Raw genomic sequence first — 17792 nt, 5'->3', positions numbered from 1 at the left:
TTTTCTCTATGTTTTGTTTATGAAACTCAAGTGCGGGATGAGCTTGATCTTGACATACAGTAGCCTGTTTCCAGGAGAAGGTGCTTTTTAATATTTAGCAAAAATCCAAACAGCTTTTGTGAGAAAATTAACTGCACAGTACTTAGACCCTAAAACAAAAAGCTGAATTTGTTTTTTTAAAAAAAGAAAAAAGAACTAGGTAATCTAAAATATAAGTGTGACTCTACTGCATACTTTAAAGCATAGTTTTTAATGCTTCAAACATCACTAAGTATTATCATAGCCTTAAATCCTAACTAGCATAAAACTCCATCGGATTTTATTTCACCATACAGTTAAGATTTTGGCGCTTTCAAATGCAAATCAATTTTTCTTACAGACAGAAAAAGAAAAAGGAATGGCGAAAGATAGAAGAAAAAATACACGGTTTAAAAATTTAAAGACGATTTTATTCTCAGAGATACAATGTAACTACAAGATTTAACTAGTGACTTAATCATGTAACACAAGTAGATTCGGTAATATTTCAGATTTGAGGGCGTAAAGTATTGAAAATTGAAAAATTTTGCAGTAGCCATCAAGGTTAACTAAAAATTATTTTTCAAAACTCAAGTCTCAACACACAAAAGACTTTTACTATCATTATTAATTTATCGTTTCAAGAAACTCAGTGCGTCACGACAATGTAATAAAATATATCGATAATTTTGCAAAACTGAGGAGGTTCTAGGTTTTTTTTTTTTTTTTAAGGATAGGTTCTTTACCTAACTTTCTTTTCTTTAAAATGCGGTAACAAAAACTGACTTTCATCATTGATTCCAACATATTACCTTAAAACAAGCTGCATGATGGACTGCACTTACATACTGAGCACAAAAAAGAAGCAATTTCAGAAATGAACAGGTCAAGGTTTAATTTTTAAAACATTTTTTGTTTGAAAGCAATATGAAAATGGAGAAGTTTGTCAATAATCAAAATCACTGCCTATAAACATGGTTAGTGCGGCATATGTACATAATTACAGATTTCCACTTTTTAAAACTTTTTTACAGCAGGAGAAGATAACATTTCTACAAAAATTAATGAATATTGACAAAATAAGTATAACAATTTTCAATGACTCTGAACTGAATCAAATTCAGTTTTTTTTTACTCTTGATCAGAAAATTTTTCATCTAACATTGGATCTTGATTCAAAATTTCTCTTCAACTCAAGAGAAAAGACATGAGTAAAGAGTTTTCAAAAAACGAAACAAGAATATCTCTTGCAGGGCGAACTGAAAAGTTGTGCAATATTTGGGTAAAGATGACATTTTCGCCCTTAGAATTGTCACCCAGGTATCTATTGACAATTGAGAAAAAATTCTCAAAGTTATAAAAACAAATACAAATCTACTGACTGGTATACATTTAAAAGAAGGAAACGTTTTTCTAACGTTCACAATGGGCCTGTTGCAAACTTTTGCTAGAGCAAAAATAAGAGTTGTTACTCATAGAAAATGGTTCAAAAATCATGATGAGCACATCGGCAAAGTCTGAAATGCACTCCTTACTTCACAATTTGTATGAGAAATTTGCGTTTTTTCAAGCTTCCCGCTTTAAAAACGGTGAACAATCGTGAGAGAAGTTATTCCATCCAACCCTTGCTCACAAGGATAATACGCAATATTCAACAAAGCCGACGCTAATTCTCCAAAACACATGTGACAGGACGATTATTCTAACTTCTAACCACCTGATAGCAATCTGCATGTTTACATGCACATTTTTCTTGCGTTGGGAGGTATCCGCCTTGATTGACCTCGTGCTCTCCTAAACTTGCGCACGGAAGCGTCGGCCATGTTGAGCAGGGATTGAATGGAACAACTCTTCTGACAAAATGTTCACCTGTGCCTTAGTATCCATTCTAAAGCGGGAGGCTTAAAAAAACACAAATTTCTTTTGCAGATTGTGAAGTTAGGAGTGCATTTCAGATTTTGCGGATATGCTCATTGTGCTTTTTGAGACATCATCTATAAGGATCAACTCTTACTTTCGCTCTAGCAAAAGTTTGCAACAGGCCCATTGGTTCCGAAATTGATTTCCAGGTTTCCTGTTTTACATTACTAAATCATAATTTTCTGCGATCTGCATTTCTACTACAATGCAAATTTTGAACATCATCAAGTGAAACTCCGCAAGAGGGAAAAGTTTGGATCTTTTTTTAATAAATTCCTTCACTTTTCGGCGATGAATTTTTTCCTTTACTTCCTAAGACATTTTCATACTAAGGTTCCTGTAAGTCCTGTAAATGCTCTCCTCATGAATGTTGGACTGCATTTATCTTGTGTTTTCCCAAAAACTTTCACTGTCTATTTGGGCACCTTGAAAACATGATATTGAAGCAGAAATACAAATTTTCAGTTTCAAATTGATTGGAATAAAATTATTCCTATAGGAATTTCATTCTTTTGAAAGCAATAATAATGAAAGAAAAGAATTCTTTTCAATTGTGATTCCAATAATTAAGGGAATTGAAAATCAGAAAACAAGATTTTTCAATTTGACAAAAAAATAGTTCTCAAATTAATTTTACCTAAAGAAAGCCACTCATCAGTCTTTTCTACAATTGAGAATGAAGAGAGGACGACTGGTGGGTGACCTCATTGCTTCATAATTAGAATAATGGAAAAATTTACGAAAATTGAAATTTTTTAGTTTCATGTTGGAATTGTTTCCAATGTAGAATTAAACCCCCCAAATCAAAATGCCTTTAACAATGTCAAAATGCTACTGATTAGCTCTAACCTCCTTAAAGAGATGCAATAATGAGAGCAGGTACGCAAGGAGTCAATTGCAATTGACTGAATTTTTAAAGATGACAAACATTTGGGTGAATCAAACAAAAACCCTCCGAGATGAAAATTCACTTAAAAGTATTTACAATTTGTACACTCAAATTCTGAGAGTCAATAAGTGTTTTGTTTAAGGCTTCAAGGCCTTATATCACATATGTCAAGTTTAAAATGATAACCGTTTGTTCCTTTTAGACCTTTTCACAAATGGGTTGACCGGGCTTGGGAAAGGCGATGCTTTCAAAACTCCTTGAATAGGTTTCTTTTCAGCACTGAATGGGATTCCTGGATTCATCTTCAATGATCGCCTGTACTCTTTCGGATCTGAAACAACAATCAGAGCATTTCAGAAATGACTTGATAAAATAAACATCTTCTGCGACTCCCAAAAGCTCTCAACAAGGTGGTCAGTGCTTCAAGGCAACAAGAGATAAACCAAGGGCCAAGGGGGTTGAAATGAGAGTTTAATATTGAGTGCATATTACACCTCTTGGTGCAAAGGAGATTAAAAACACATTGTTTCAACAGGTAGACCAATTTTCATTTAAATAGTGGCACCCTTGAGGCTCAAGATTTTCTTCATAAAAAAGCGGCGCGCTCAGCTAATTTCTTCACTAAAACCAACTTGCTAGTCGTTCTCCTTCATTAGAATCAATGCAGCTTCCTGCTTTGAAAGGACTGAAAAGAATATTCTAAAAATTAACAGAAAAAAAAATCTTGACAGCTTCTCTTGAAAAATTTCTTGTCCTCAACTGCTTCCACAAAAAAAGCGCAAAAGCATGCTCCTGCAGGTTTTGGACCCCTGGTACGCTCTCTCAAATGACACTGGCTTGACTTGTTGCGCTGATAGGCTACTCAAAAAATTGCCTTATTTTTCCCATGAATTCCTTGACTTTTCCAGGTCACGCTGTAAATGCCCCGATTTTCCAAGTTTGCCAGACTGCCGCCACTGCCAGAGACCATGCGCATGTCAGTAGTTTTTATCATTTGCTGAAAAATGAGAAGCATACATTCCTTTCGGGACAACCTATGCATCAATGAACCTTTTTATTACTTTACTGAGTGATACATTAGAAACGAAGCATACCAGAAATTTTTTCAGACAGAAGAGTCCTCGCCCCTCAATTTTTTAAATTGAAATGTTCTTGAATGCCCTCAAACCTTGGGGAATCACAAAATTATGATAGACAATAAAAAAATAAGATTTTCACTGACCTTGTGAGCAGTTTTTGGCAAGAACAAACTCTACTCTTCTCTTTTCACTCTTAGGTGTTTCGTTCTGAAGCGTCGCCAAAGTAGAGTTCACAGGAGTTTTGGCATCTTTCCCTGCCACAGAGGGGGGAGATTTTTTGTTAGGTGTGCCTTTCAGACCTTTCTTCAGTTTTTTTATTTCTTTGGGAGTTAAATTTTCCACAGAGACTTGTGGAAATTCCTTAGGCAGTTCTGTAGAAACTTTTTTGGAAGATCCAGATGGTGAGACTGGAGGAGGACTTGTGCTGGATCTGAGGGCGTTTTTGGGTGAAGTTTTACCTTTCTTGGCCTTCTTTTTCTTTGAACTCCCTTCTGAGTCCCTGGATGTATTGCTTACAGGAGTGCAAGCTGCAATCTGAAATGAAAGAGACAATGCGCCAAATTGTGAAAAATAATAAAGATTTAACAAAAGGATGCATGGAGAAAATATTAAAAATAAGAGCTTCGATAGCAACACAAGTTAATGAAATGAGGTTTCTTCTAGGAGTCAAGAGATACAGACAAAAGAAAAATACAGAGAAAAAGAACAAAAAATATTGCTGAGTCTTCAGTACTTCCTAAATTAGAAATTTCTTCTTTTCCTAAATTTTTGCTATGCTTGTGCAAAAATCAGGCGCTAAAATCCTTCAGACACTTAACAAGTTAAAATATTTATGACAGTCATTCCTAGGAAGTCGAAAGTTTCTGCATTTTCAACATTCCTTTAACAATTTTGTTGCTGAAAAAATTACCAAGTCTTTAACAAGTTGTTCCATTTTCCCCTCTTCCTGGGTCAAAGAACTTCGCCAATCAAAACTATCCGAATAATATTCCTTAAATATGATCAAGTTAAATTTTATGTCCTTGATAAGGCATTGAGTAAATTTAATAAATCTTAAACTATTGATTTGAAACGCAGTGTTTCAGTTACAACTTCACAAGAAACCACTGAAATATTATGAGCAAGTACAGTATTACAAGACGTTCACTGAAATGTGTCATGAGCATTGAGATTATTATATAAAACCAAGAGGAAAAATACAGGGTGCAGAAAGTTCTGAAACATTGACTGTTTGCTGAAATCCAATGTTTCTGCCTCACAGCCGAACGTTCTACTTGATGAAACATTGTCTGATTTCACAGTAAAATGTGTGATTTGTCCCTTTTAAAAAAAAATAATCAACAAAAAAAAAGGAGAAGCGATCATTTTTCAAAATTGCCTCTCGTTTGTTGCCAAATTTTCTCCACTTCTGTCAAAGTAACCTTTGAACTGAGTTCACAAAAATGCAAAGATGAACCGTTTGTCTCACAAGCTTAATTATTATGATTACCTGTTTTCCGATTTTCTTTTTGCTTTTTCCCGCAGAGTCCGTTGCATCTTCATTTTCCTCTTCCATTGGAAACTCTTCGGGGTCTTCGCTTTTATCATTTTGGTCAACTTTCCGTTTTTTTCTCAAACTGGTTGCTATTGCATCATGCGCATTGATGACTTGCTGCTTTTTCAATATCGCTGGATCTTTCTCCATACCATTTTCCTCAACTTTCGGAGTTACAGTCCAAACGCCACTTGTGTTTTTAACCTTGTATAAGAGATACATAGGGACATTTTTAATTCTAATTGAAACCAAGACCTCCTAAAGGAATATTCTCTACAATAGCTGCCATTGTTTTTGGGGAGACATTGGCCGGAGTTAAGCAGAAAGGAACCAACCCACATTTTGGAAAAAATTTAGTTATGAGTGGTTTTAAACTCAACCACTGCTCTACTATCTATCGCCGAAAATTCAAAGTTTTTGTTGGAGCAAATTTTGCAGAAATTGAACTTGAAGTTCATCTTTTACATTGAGTCTTACGCAGGAGCTAAACTTTAAACCTCTTTTTCTCGGTTCGATCCCGATGTGGCTTGGTTCCTTTCTGTTTAACTCCGTCCCATTATAATTTGAATGAGTAGATTTTCTCCAGTCAACTTTATTAATTGAAGAATTTTTCTTCTTTCAGGGTTGCCATAATTTTTTCATCTTAAAATTCCCTGACTTTTCCTGATCTTTGGACAGAGTTTCCACCAATTTTCTTTTTCTTCTTTCTTTTTTAGATACTGTGACTTCAGCTAAACTTTAAACAAAAGAGGATTATTCAAAATCACTTGTTTCATAAATGGTAAGTTTGAATTTATGCATTGAAAAATGTTCATGCGTTAATTCGGAGTTACTTAAAAAAAATTTTGTTGCACAAATCGTGTTCGGCATGAAATTTTGATGGGAAGAAATACATCATGATGCTTAAACTCTACTTTGTCAAGTGGCCCATTGTTTCAATTCAACACCGAAACAACAAAATTCATTTCTCCAGAAGATGATTTTACGATCATGAGTTTCTTTTTAAAAAGTTGAATAGGAAAAGCATGACCAGAAAATATTGACAGTTATTGAAGTATAAAAAACTGGTAAGCAGTAATAAATACAGTTTCATCAGTAGTGACTCTGCTTGTCAGATGATACTTAGAAGAACTATCAAGAACAATGACAATGAGAAAAAATGATTTTGAAAGTTCATACCTGATTTTGCCCAAAGAGATAGATAGAGTCGTTATACTCATGCTTCTCAACCCAATCTCTCTTCCGTTTACCACTACCAGCTAATAAGATGTCATCAGATGGCACTGGTTTATGCTTCATTGCATAGAAAGCGTTTACTGCATCACTGTCTTTTAGATTACGGATCTGTCTTAACCTTTCCGTGGCTTTATTGACCTCATCCTGAACATGGATTGGTTTTCTGGAGTCTATTGCCCGAATTTGGTTTGTAACTAGAGGGTAGCGGCCTTTAACAAGTCTTTGGAACCTGCAAAAGGAAAAAAAAATGAGAATTCACTACCAGAGTTGAAGTAAGTAAAGTAAATTTTCTTCTAGATTTTCCCATTTCTGTAGAACCGCAAGAAAAATTTTAATCACAGTGATCACAAATCAACTACTCGCGATAATTGATGGATTCTCATTCCTTTCATTAATTTAATCATTTTGCATGTTTCCATTATTTCATTGTTAATAGTTTCTTTTATCATTGGGAAAGTTCCCTTTGAAGAGTTTAAACAATGTCTGTATTTACAGAAAAAGTGACCTCAGTTTCCCGAGGTAAATATTTCAGTGTACCGTACCAATTGGAATCAATTTTTGAAGAATAATATGTATTGAAAAACCGATATTTGATTCTTCTAAAGAAAATGCGCTTCAGCATCCAAAAAAATAAGGTGCAAACAGTTTCTGTCATTTTCGGGCTACTGGAGGACGTAAAGTTGTGGTATAATCCAACAATTTTAAACCCACAAAAAGCTGCCAAAACTCAAATCAACATTTTCTGAAACTACATTCTTCTTTCAACTGCAAGCTTTGTCTCCTGACTCTGATACTGTTGCCTAACATTAGCACAGGTACTTTCTTGTAAAACTCCTCATACAGTGGTGCTGATTTTTTTTTTTTTTTTTTTTTTTTTTTTGAGTAAGGCTCATTTTTTAGTGACTATTCACCAATAAATGAAAAGCATAAAGTTACAATTCATTGAGAGGAAGCTCTTCCCTGCATGCCCAGCTGTCACACTACTTAGCCCTTCCATCGGCAAGAAGGTTACACCTGCATACAGCAAAATCGTACCCTTCTACAGCATTTCCACCATTTCTTAATAACCTTCACTCAATAGTACTCACATTTGTAGCTCTACCTGTTAAAAAAATCTGGCCCACAACTTTGGCTTTTTCCAAAAGAATGCACTCCAATTAGTTTGCAATTCTACGACCGATTTCAGTTGTGAGTCAAACGCAAGCAAAATCTAGGCAATTTCATTGCGAATGCTGTGCCTCGCAATGAATATTGGCAAAAAGAAGAGAATTAAAATGGGTTACCTCAGAATGTCAAAATTAATTTTGTTGGAAACTTACAATTGGATGATTGCTTGGACACGCCCTTTCCCTCTCTTTGTCGTCTCTTCAAGTTCTTTAACCCTGCTGAGCATTTCGACCATCAACTGAGGATTGAAATCAATGGTCGGAATCACAACATCACCTCCCGCTCGGAGGTCCTGGAACTGCGACAGCACTTCCTCGTCTCCTTCATCAATTTCAGAGTCACTCTTGCCACCTAGTAAGTCAGCATCTGAATCTTCTTCCTCATCATCTCCTTGCTTAACTCTTTTGATTTTATTGAATTTGTTCGGTGGAAAGCCCATCTAACCAAGGAAAGAGTATACATTAAGCATAGAAGCATGAAAGGCAAGGGTAGCTTTTACAGTTTCCACAAAATATCTGTGACTTAAAGCCAGAGGTTCAATGTCAAACATTCATGTTTCTAAGATACTGAGAGTAAATTTTCTCCTCTTTCATTCTGACTGGCTAAGAAAAAATGCCGTAGAAACATTCAAATGTTGGCAAGATACCTTCTATAAAATATTTATTTTTAATAAGAGAGGAGAATACATTTCCTTGAAATTTTCATGTACAGTAAGACCTCGATTTATCAGATTTCACAGGACCGGAGGCCGAACCCGATGAATTGCTGAATCCGCTAAATCGCGCTAGTCGGTCCCCCTGAAGGGACCGGAGGATCCATCCGTTAAATCGCGATCCGATAATTCGAGGTCTTACTGTCTTACGTCTGGTGTTACTTGGGATTCAATTGCATATATAATTCCCTGATAATTAAAAAAAAAAAATACTTGCAAGTTTTTTTAAAATTTGGTACATTATATGAAAAAATTTGGCCACATCTGATGTTTACACGGTATACTTCTCTGCCACAGTGGTATTTTCTTTAGATAATATCCAAATATTGCATGTTCGCATATTATCCCTAAAAAATTCTTCATACAAGACCGTCCAAAAGGAAAGGGGCCTTAGTCCATAGAGGCAAAATTTTCAGTGGAGCTGGGTCAAAAATAGAATTTTTCAATTTTCTCATTCATTTACTTTCGATTGGTTGTAATCAGAATGTTGTAATAACTCTGTTTCAGTTTGACAATATTGGACGTTCTTTGAACAAATTATTCGTAGAAATTCCTCTAGGCTCCAGTGTATCTACATCTTCTCTTTTGAGTTTCTGTAGACTGAAGGCTCTAATCACATGGACAGTCACATATTTAATGTATTCAAATTTAATGCCTATCCAAAGATGACCAAATTCTGAGGAATTTCAAGGAACACAGAGTAGAGCAAAACCAACTACTTTCTGCTTTATCTTACTAGGAGCATGTGTTTGCTTCCATGAGATTACTGTCCAAATTTTCGCAGCATCTCCAGAGCAGGAACCTGACAATAGCGATTGAAAAAATTTGAAGAATGTTTACCCTCTTCCATGTAACAACTTTCAGCCGATGTTCAAGACCATGTTCTGACTGCTTAATGATGTGAGAAAACACTTTCTGCGCTATTTTGTGCAAGACTGCATTGTCTGTTGTGCTTACAATGCGAGCAAACGGTTCTAGTAATTTGGGCAGGCAGGTTTCAGGCACTTTACCTCTACTAACCTGCAAAAAACAAAACAAAATGAAAGGCTGAGCTTCATGGAATGAGATGAGCAAAAACACAAAATTGCTTCTATTGCATACTAGTAAGAAGAGTTAAGGTGACAGTCACTTAATTTTGTTGTCTTTTTCATTTTCCACATCATTGCTCAATTGGAAAAAAAAAAAACAGCGTAATAAAACAAGACATGAAAGTTTAGGATGGATGCGAAATATCCAAAAGATTATTTGAATACTAAATATTCCTTTAATTTTATGAATTTAGAATAGGTGTTGTTCAATCAACCAGCTAATCAGTTAGTTATATTTGCCTAACTGAGAGAAAATTAACATTCAATTCCTAATGAGATTAGTGCCTTGTAATGGACTAATTGAACCAAGAGAAAAAAACTAAGATAAAGTTGTTGATGCATTTTACAAACAGAAGTTAAGTAACTAAACACTTTGCTTCTAAAATAACCCACCTTAAAATTTTTTTTTTAAAATTGTTTAAAGGTTTTCCTTCAGACCTTCAAATCAGTTTTTCAATCCCATCTCTGGAAAATGTTTGATTTTTGACTGACACTTGGGGTTACAAAATTGATTTTTATGCAGAAAAGTGCAATTTGAGGAACTTCAGTTTGACTTTTTTCAGTTCCTGAAAGTTTTCAAATTCCAATTTGGACACTCTTTAAAGAAAGACAATCTACTAGGAGGTAAGGTGGAGAGCAAAATAAATCAAAATTAGGAGGTGAAAAATCTCACCTTGGCTAGCTCTTCTACATAAATATCTTTGACATGAGTAATTAATCCTAAAGGTCCTTTCCGTAAAAACTTCAAGATGAAAAAATGCTCTTCAGCAAATTTGTCGACTTCTTCTTGGGCCCACTTTTTTTTGCGGATAAGTTCAAATGATTGGCGAAGGAATCTACGCACCAACTACAGAGAAACAAAAATGAACAAGTAAGTTATAAGAAAAGAATTGTATGTATGTATCAGCTTTTCAGCTGCCAGAGAGTTTGAAAATCAACTGATGATGTAGAATTTCGTACAAGGTTCGTTTGCATAAACTTTGATTCAGTATATAGCATACATTAATAGATAGTTTTGTTTTCTACATGTTTAAAGAAAATTACCGAAACATTCAGGGCAAAAATAATGTCTATCATCGGGGATTTTTTTTTTTTTTTTTTTTTTTTTTAAATCGTTCATAAGCCTACCATGAGGTACATAAAGGAATAATTTTGATTCATGACAAATAGAACTTCAGTAACTGCCATAGTCTAGTCGGTTCTGAGAGGACTCTCTTTAAATTATGGGTTCTTTCTATCATCATTACTAAAAAGTAACTTAAACTAATGAAAATTTCATCATGTGTTCAGAGGTTATTATACAATGTATTCATTTAGTTCTGTGTGATGAGCTTTTATACTGGGGGGGTTTGAGTACTAACTGTGCTTTTTCACAAATTGGAATCCTCTTGGACAGCATTACTACTCGCAAGCTTATTTTTACACATTATGTTTCAAAGATTCTTACTCAACAACACTGGGTCAACACCGGGTTAGGGTGGTATTTCCTGATTCTGAACTTGGCCAGTCGGATGAGCGCTGACTCTGGTACGTTCTCCCTTACAGAATGGCCCACTTGCAATGATGACAAACAGTAACCAAGGCCTTCTTTTTCTGGTGCTGTTAGCACTTTCTCTCCTCCTCTTTTTTACCCAACATGAGCTTGACAAACATTCTACTATTCTAGCGGAGTAAATACTTTACTAATTGGAATCGTATTGGACAGCGTCATGACCTAAAAGCCTATTCTGCTTGAGGAGCTTCCTTTATAATTTAAAAATCTGAGTTTTTACCGCAGCATTAACAAAACTGAAGTGAGAAGTTATGATCTATGCAACTGCCTTAGAAAACTCATCGTAATTTTTTCCTTTTGCGTTTTCATGAAAGCTTAAAAGATAATGAAAATTAATTTTTACCATCATGAATTTATCTCTCCTATGATGATCAATACCAAGCCATTCAACGACCATCGTGAGATAAAAAGTTCGAATGAAAAGCAATGATGATTCAAAAGTTGGAGGAGCATGGATCAAACTGCTGATTTCATTCGCTAAATCTTCCTGTGAAAAAAAAGAAGAAGAAAAAAAAAATTAATTAAGAAGAGAGTAAGAAAGTAAGGCTTCAAAGAAAATACGCCTCACTACTCACTGCTGAGGTGAAAATATCAAACATACCTTGGAAACTGTAGAGATATCTCACAGTTTACACAGCATCAAGAAAAATTACTGTGGTTTTTTTTTCACTACTATGATTGATGAATAACAAATTTAAAAAACTGGAAGAAGTTAGGGATGGTTCACTGATGGTTAAGCATTCATAGAAGATCTCATTTGCTAAACAATGAAGTAGATTTGGCCTGCACCAACGATGTAGAAACTTAGATAGGGTGATCCAATGCTACGCCAACAATGAAATTCATGACACACCAAGAGCAACAATTAGTTTCTAGGACAAAGAGAGTCAGTTTCTATGGTTTCTGATGAGACTGCTGCTGAATAAGGACTTATATCAAATTAAGAAGCAACTGTTTGAAAATCTATGCTCAGATATGGAACTGAGCCATCCATCAAGTGAGTATACGATTTTTTTTGTTTTTTTTTTGTTTATTTGTCATTCAACAACGTTACAATAGAATTAAAAGATTTACATCAAAAGAGATAAAAAATTAAAACAGGTAAGAAAGGGGGGTACGAAAGATTGAATTAAATCATTGTTGAGTGACTGCTGGAAACACCATCAGGCATAGCATCAGCATCGAGGGTCTTTTTTGTACTTTCTATCACGATCTTCACATAATTACACGTGGCCGTCCAATTGTCTTTTGAGCTTAAGATATAGTGAGTATACGATGTAAATTTCAACGCTATATCATTTATTGTAAAAACTCCCGTAAGATTCCATGTATGAGGTTATGATAAGAATAGCAATTGGACAGTTCCACTCCCCACCTGCCTCTTAAACAACAGCTTCATGTGTGTCATGTTTTTCATAGGCAACCACCAATCTACAGTTTCTATATCGTTGGCCTGCATGATGCTGAAATGGAGCCTATTTTATAGACTGAAAGAGATCGACCCCCCCCCCCCCTTTTGTAAATCCCTCATGGGAAGAAATAAAGTATCTTATCTATCTCTCTATCTGTCTCTATCTGACTGAAAGAGATTACACAGTAATAATTCTGTACCTTCCTCATCGCTAAACACCGTCATTAGCTTTGCCTTTCCTATGGTTGACATGGTGTCAATGCAATAATAAAATGAAAAAATTACAAAGGCAAACCAGTTGGGAGTGGGAGAAGGTTGTTTCATGCTAACAAATTGATTGATGAACCCACGGTGTCAAAGGAAGTGGGACATTCTTCAAAACATCATTAGCAGTTAACATAGTATTAAAAGTAGTCATAAAGAATAACCTGAGTAAGAGGCTTGTCAGACATCCACATACAGTAAAAGAGCCCTTTCCAAATTCGTAGATAATCTTCCTCCGCAAAATCTGACAGAATAAAAAGTACCAAAGATAAAATAGCTGAATAGAAAATTTAGTGACACAAGAAACAAGAAGTACAAAAACTTTTGTCGTTAAGATCAGGACCGCAAGGCCGCTAGGGTGAAACATGATAAGGCTGCGAAAATTGGGAGGAGCAGCTCAAGATAGCATTACGTAAAATCACTTGTGTCACGGAACACCTGGGTAAGAATCACTTATTTTAAGCACAAATCTGCTTTAAAGATCTGAAGGTCTTCACCCTTCTTCAAAATAAGAATTGGTCTTATGAAGGATGCAGAAGATACTGGAAAGCAGGTCATGTTTGAAAAACCAAGCGAAATGTGAGAGCTCTTTCTCACTTACTTTGATTTGTAAAAGTTTAGAGTATAATCTCAAGTTTTCATGCGATGGCACTAATCATGGCTAACTTTTCAAAATTCTAGACCAATTTTGACTAATTTCCATGTTGGTTTTCCCTTACAGTTAACCAACTTTATGCATCAGAAAAAAAGAACAAAAAAAAATGAAAATTAAGAAAAACAAAATTAATACATTGTATAACACTGTATCAATCAGTTATTACCGTGGAAAAAATCTCGGCGTTAAGCCCTTGCATTTAACAACTGAAATAATAAATCGATAAATTTTGTGCTACAGAGGTACCAAACAATGCCTTTTTTAAAATGTTATACTTTTAGAGGAAGATAAGAAGTGGACCTAAAGGAGGTAAAATGTCAAAACGTGTTTTCCAGATAAACTTTTCACACTCTCTTCTCTTCTTCCGTTTAATTTTCTCTTCATATCTTCGACAAAAATTCTCAGATAGTAAACAAACGTGGTTTCAGTGTTTGCAAAAAGTTATGGAAAATTTTTTCTCGGAAGATAAGATCCTTTTTCACAGATCCGGTTACAATTTTAAACTTTTTTATGCTATTTTTGGTGCATTGTGTTTGACTTAGTTTTACTCAAGACTGAGGATGAAGTTAAGTAACTATTTTCATGTTCAAAATAGCTCTCCTTAACTTGTAATTTTTTACGAGGAAAAAATGTACGACTAGTTGAATTTAACACTACTCCTAACTCTTTAAATTCCAGAATGCAACTTGGTGCGTTTCTTTAAAACTCCATCCATTGTTCCTTGACGACAAGACTTTCTTTTTCTTTGAAATCTAAGGATGATTTATGAAATATGATCAAACTGGGGCTGTGATTGGTTGGGACTAACTTACCCTCTTCATCATTGGACATCCATTGACGCAGTCTTTCCATGGCGGCTTGCCTTTCTCTAAGGTGATTAGAGGCGAGAGATTTTGCCATCGTCATTTCGTCCAAAATTTTGTTCCTAGCAGCTGTGGCGTCCATTGTTAGTTTCTGACGAAAGGATAGAATATTATTACCCATTTAAATCATAATAGCACGCTCCACATTAAAGTTGCTGAGTGAAGTAGAGAGAAGGTTCTAGCTGAAGTTTACGTCCGAGTCTTCATGGCTTTCTCAGATAAGCGCTGAGGCGTGGACCAGCAGCAACAGAAGCTGAGACAAGAATATTAGACCAATTACTCGTGAAACAACACTACCTAGAATTAATCTTCTTGACTTTAGGTAGGGGACACTAAACTGTACTTTGTAAAAAATTTCTACATCCTTACGGTAATAATGAATGTGCCAAATATATTACTTTGAGTAATAGATGATCCTGCTACTCTACTTGAAACTTTTAATTATGTAGAATCACAAAAAGATGAGAATACACCTTCCAATCGCAATTAACTAGGAACGAGATCTTTCGTATTCCAACAGACTGAACAATTGAAGATATGTGTTTGCCTGAAGGATAAGACTAAACTAAGGCGAGAGGAAGCTGTGTGATCAGCCAGCAATATCGATTGAAAAATTGGTAACGACGATGCATGTCTTTTACAGTTCCAAAAAATAGCAAAGGGCTGGCAATTCAGTGATACGTCACCCAATCAACATAACTGACCAGGTCCATAACTCCATTCCATCTTAAACTAATATCGTCAACCAGATGAACAAATAATTTCAATAATCGATCCGCAGAAAGCAAAAGGCGATACTATCGATCGATGGCTTACATCTGATAATGACAAGAGAAATACCAGGAATTTCAACTGGGAGGATTTCAAAATAATGCACATCTATCCATCATTGAAAAATATTATAAATGGAGTGATAACTCATACTTATTAGTTACTGAGACTGAATGCACTGAAATAAATTGTTTCAACCATGTGTAGGAAGGAATTAGGTTAGGAGAGCTCCGAGGATCAGAGCGCGAAAATGGCAAATAACTTGAGACGGATGGTGCATGGATCACAAAGGGGCAATGGCACTTTCTGGAGTAATAAAAGCAAATAAATAATAGGACTTACAGTCATGATTCTTTCAGAAAATAAGAAAATTAAAAGCACAACCACGCTAGAATTTCAAACGGCCATCTGTAAACAAAAATACGATGAATGATGAGAATACACGTGGCGCGAAAATGATCAATCGATGATCAGTTGCAACCCAATTTAAAATGACGGACTTCATTCCCTGGTTGCGCACCCCACCCCTCCCTCCCATCTTGCTTTTTCAACGATGTTTGAGGCTTACGTGAGATAATTTAATTCATAAACAATTTAAACTGACATATTACAGACCGGATATAAAAAATTATACTGTTTTTCAATGAAAATTTTGAGAAGTAATACTTACATCCACCCGAAGTACAACTTTACAGATCCCTTTCACTGCGCAACTCCAAGAAAAGTAGGTACCTCACAATCAGTTAACACTCGCAGCTGTAACCGAATTGTGTTTTTAGCTATCTCATATTTCTCGAAATAAATTAAACAAATCTCAACTTTAATTTAATTAATATAACTTATGGTGCCATAAAACTGAGATAAGCATATCACATGGGATAGTAGATCATTTTACCGCCCTGATGGACACTGCGCTGGCAAGAAGTTCAGAAATGCATCACTTGTTCACGGTGTTTGAAACTGTCCTTACTTGACTTCTTAATTTTTTTCAAATGAAAGCAAGCAAACGTTAGTAGGTAACTGACTTAAGAATTTGCACAGAATATTCGTCGAGAGGGAATTGAGGAATCAAAAGAACTCCAGGAGAAAATTGTGATCAGTTGATGAATACAGGTAAGTATACTTAAGTATTTTCTTTAGACTTGTAAAATTCAAAATTTTCGGGAATTTTTAATTTTCAAAACCCAGAGTGATATCTGGAGTGAATGACACTCCGAAGCTTATGAACGCTGAAAAAAAGTTGGATCGTACGAGCCGAATGTTCTTGATTCCGCATCGTTCGAATAATTCGATTTGTCCAACCATGCAATCTGTCGGACCGAGAATTCGACTCACATGAGATCGAGCTCTCCGATAACACAAATTAAGGAAGTTCGATTACACGAATCGGACTTTCGATCTTTTAAACCAGAATTTCGTTTTGCATTTTCTTTTTGTAAAAAGAGTTAATTTTGTGTCACATTCATATCACTCCGTTTCTTTTAGAGGCATATACACTTCCGGATGCACACTCCACAACTCAAAGATTTTAAAAGTGGAGCATAGAATACAGTAAGCTTATCCTCAGCGGAAGATTGTATCGTTATGAAAAGGTGATATCAACGATATAAAGTGCTCATTAGACGGGATGACAGGCATAGGCTACTCACGCGCGGCCTAGGGCGGCATACTTTATGGGGCAGCAAAAAAAATGTGCAAAGAGAAAATAATAGATGTGTCGCAATCACAAGCACCGCCGAAAAGGTGGCAAAAATTAAATTTTGCCAAAGCCAAATGATTGTAAAAACGGCATGTGGCACCCGATAATTTTTTTTATTTTCGATGAATGCTTTGGCACACGTGAGTTTGATACCAAGATGCAACTTTTCCCTCTTAAAAATCTTGAAGTTCAAAAGCCAGTGTTTTTTGACCAGCACCCCCCTCCCCCCCTCCGTGACGGCAAGTTGTCTGAGTGGCCATAGGCGGTTCTAGACCTTCATGCTTGGGGTGCCCAGAGGTGGAAAATGTCGGAGACCGGCCCGGGGACGGTCAATCAGGAGAGGGCCTAAGTTTCGGCCCTCAAGTTTTGACCCTTTCCTACTCTCCTTTCTCTTTTTCTCTCCTTCCTCTCTACTTAAGTACCTATAAATTCAATGTAGAAAATTTTTAGCAAAACTTTCCATCAAAACTACAATTTTACCATAACAAAACAATAGAATCTTTGTAAAACACGGCTATCAATATTAATTCTGTTTAAAAAATTTTCAGTTAATTGCTGAGATTTTTTCTCAGTGTGAGCAAATCTTTAAAATCAGTATAATTTCACGGTTCCGATAACCGTACTGAATTTTTGCTCGGGGGTGCCCGGCACCCACTGGCACCCCTGTAGAACCGCCTATGTGAGTGGCGAGATCTTACAGCCTTTGGGCAGTGTATACGTAAATCCGGCCATGCTTATAACATTTAAAATGATTTTTAAATTCTGCTTACTCACTTGAGCAATGTTTGACATGCTGAACGTTGTTGTTTCCCTCGATGTTAAAAGTGTGCAAGTGAGCGCGCAGAAATTTTTTCTATTCGTTTTACCATTTGACTTGTGTCGTCCTCTAAAAAGTTTAAATAACTTTGCCCACCTCGTCAAATTAGCGAGGCCA

The 17792-nt window shown here is 35.7% G+C and overlaps 1 protein-coding gene across 2 annotated transcripts; it reads right to left on the bottom strand.

The window, feature by feature from the left end:
- Window positions 1–427: 427 nt before the first annotated feature.
- On the bottom strand, window positions 428–15636 carry Nnp-1 (Ribosomal RNA processing protein 1 homolog Nnp-1). 2 transcript variants are annotated; one of them, XM_019040385.2, is made up of 11 exons: window positions 15502–15636; window positions 14338–14641; window positions 13035–13114; window positions 11539–11682; window positions 10317–10490; window positions 9396–9575; window positions 7996–8282; window positions 6620–6905; window positions 5396–5644; window positions 4050–4440; window positions 428–3158 (listed from the first exon to the last, which is right to left on the bottom strand). In XM_019040385.2, the coding sequence occupies exons 2-11, from the start codon at window positions 14507–14509 to the stop codon at window positions 3001–3003; spliced, it is 2121 nt and encodes a 706-aa protein (XP_018895930.2). In that variant the 5' UTR covers window positions 14510–14641; window positions 15502–15636; the 3' UTR covers window positions 428–3000. The 2 variants fall into 2 exon arrangements, with proteins under 2 accessions (XP_018895930.2, XP_018895931.2); XM_019040386.2 differs by having other exon boundaries at window positions 14338–14479; window positions 15502–15625.
- Window positions 15637–17792: the final 2156 nt, after the last annotated feature.

This window comes from Bemisia tabaci, chromosome 3 (assembly GCF_918797505.1).
Source record: "Bemisia tabaci chromosome 3, PGI_BMITA_v3".
Taxonomy (NCBI): Eukaryota; Metazoa; Arthropoda; class Insecta; order Hemiptera; family Aleyrodidae; genus Bemisia; species Bemisia tabaci.
The sequence above is the reverse complement of the archived record's forward strand: the minus strand, read 5'-3'. Positions and strand labels throughout refer to the sequence as shown.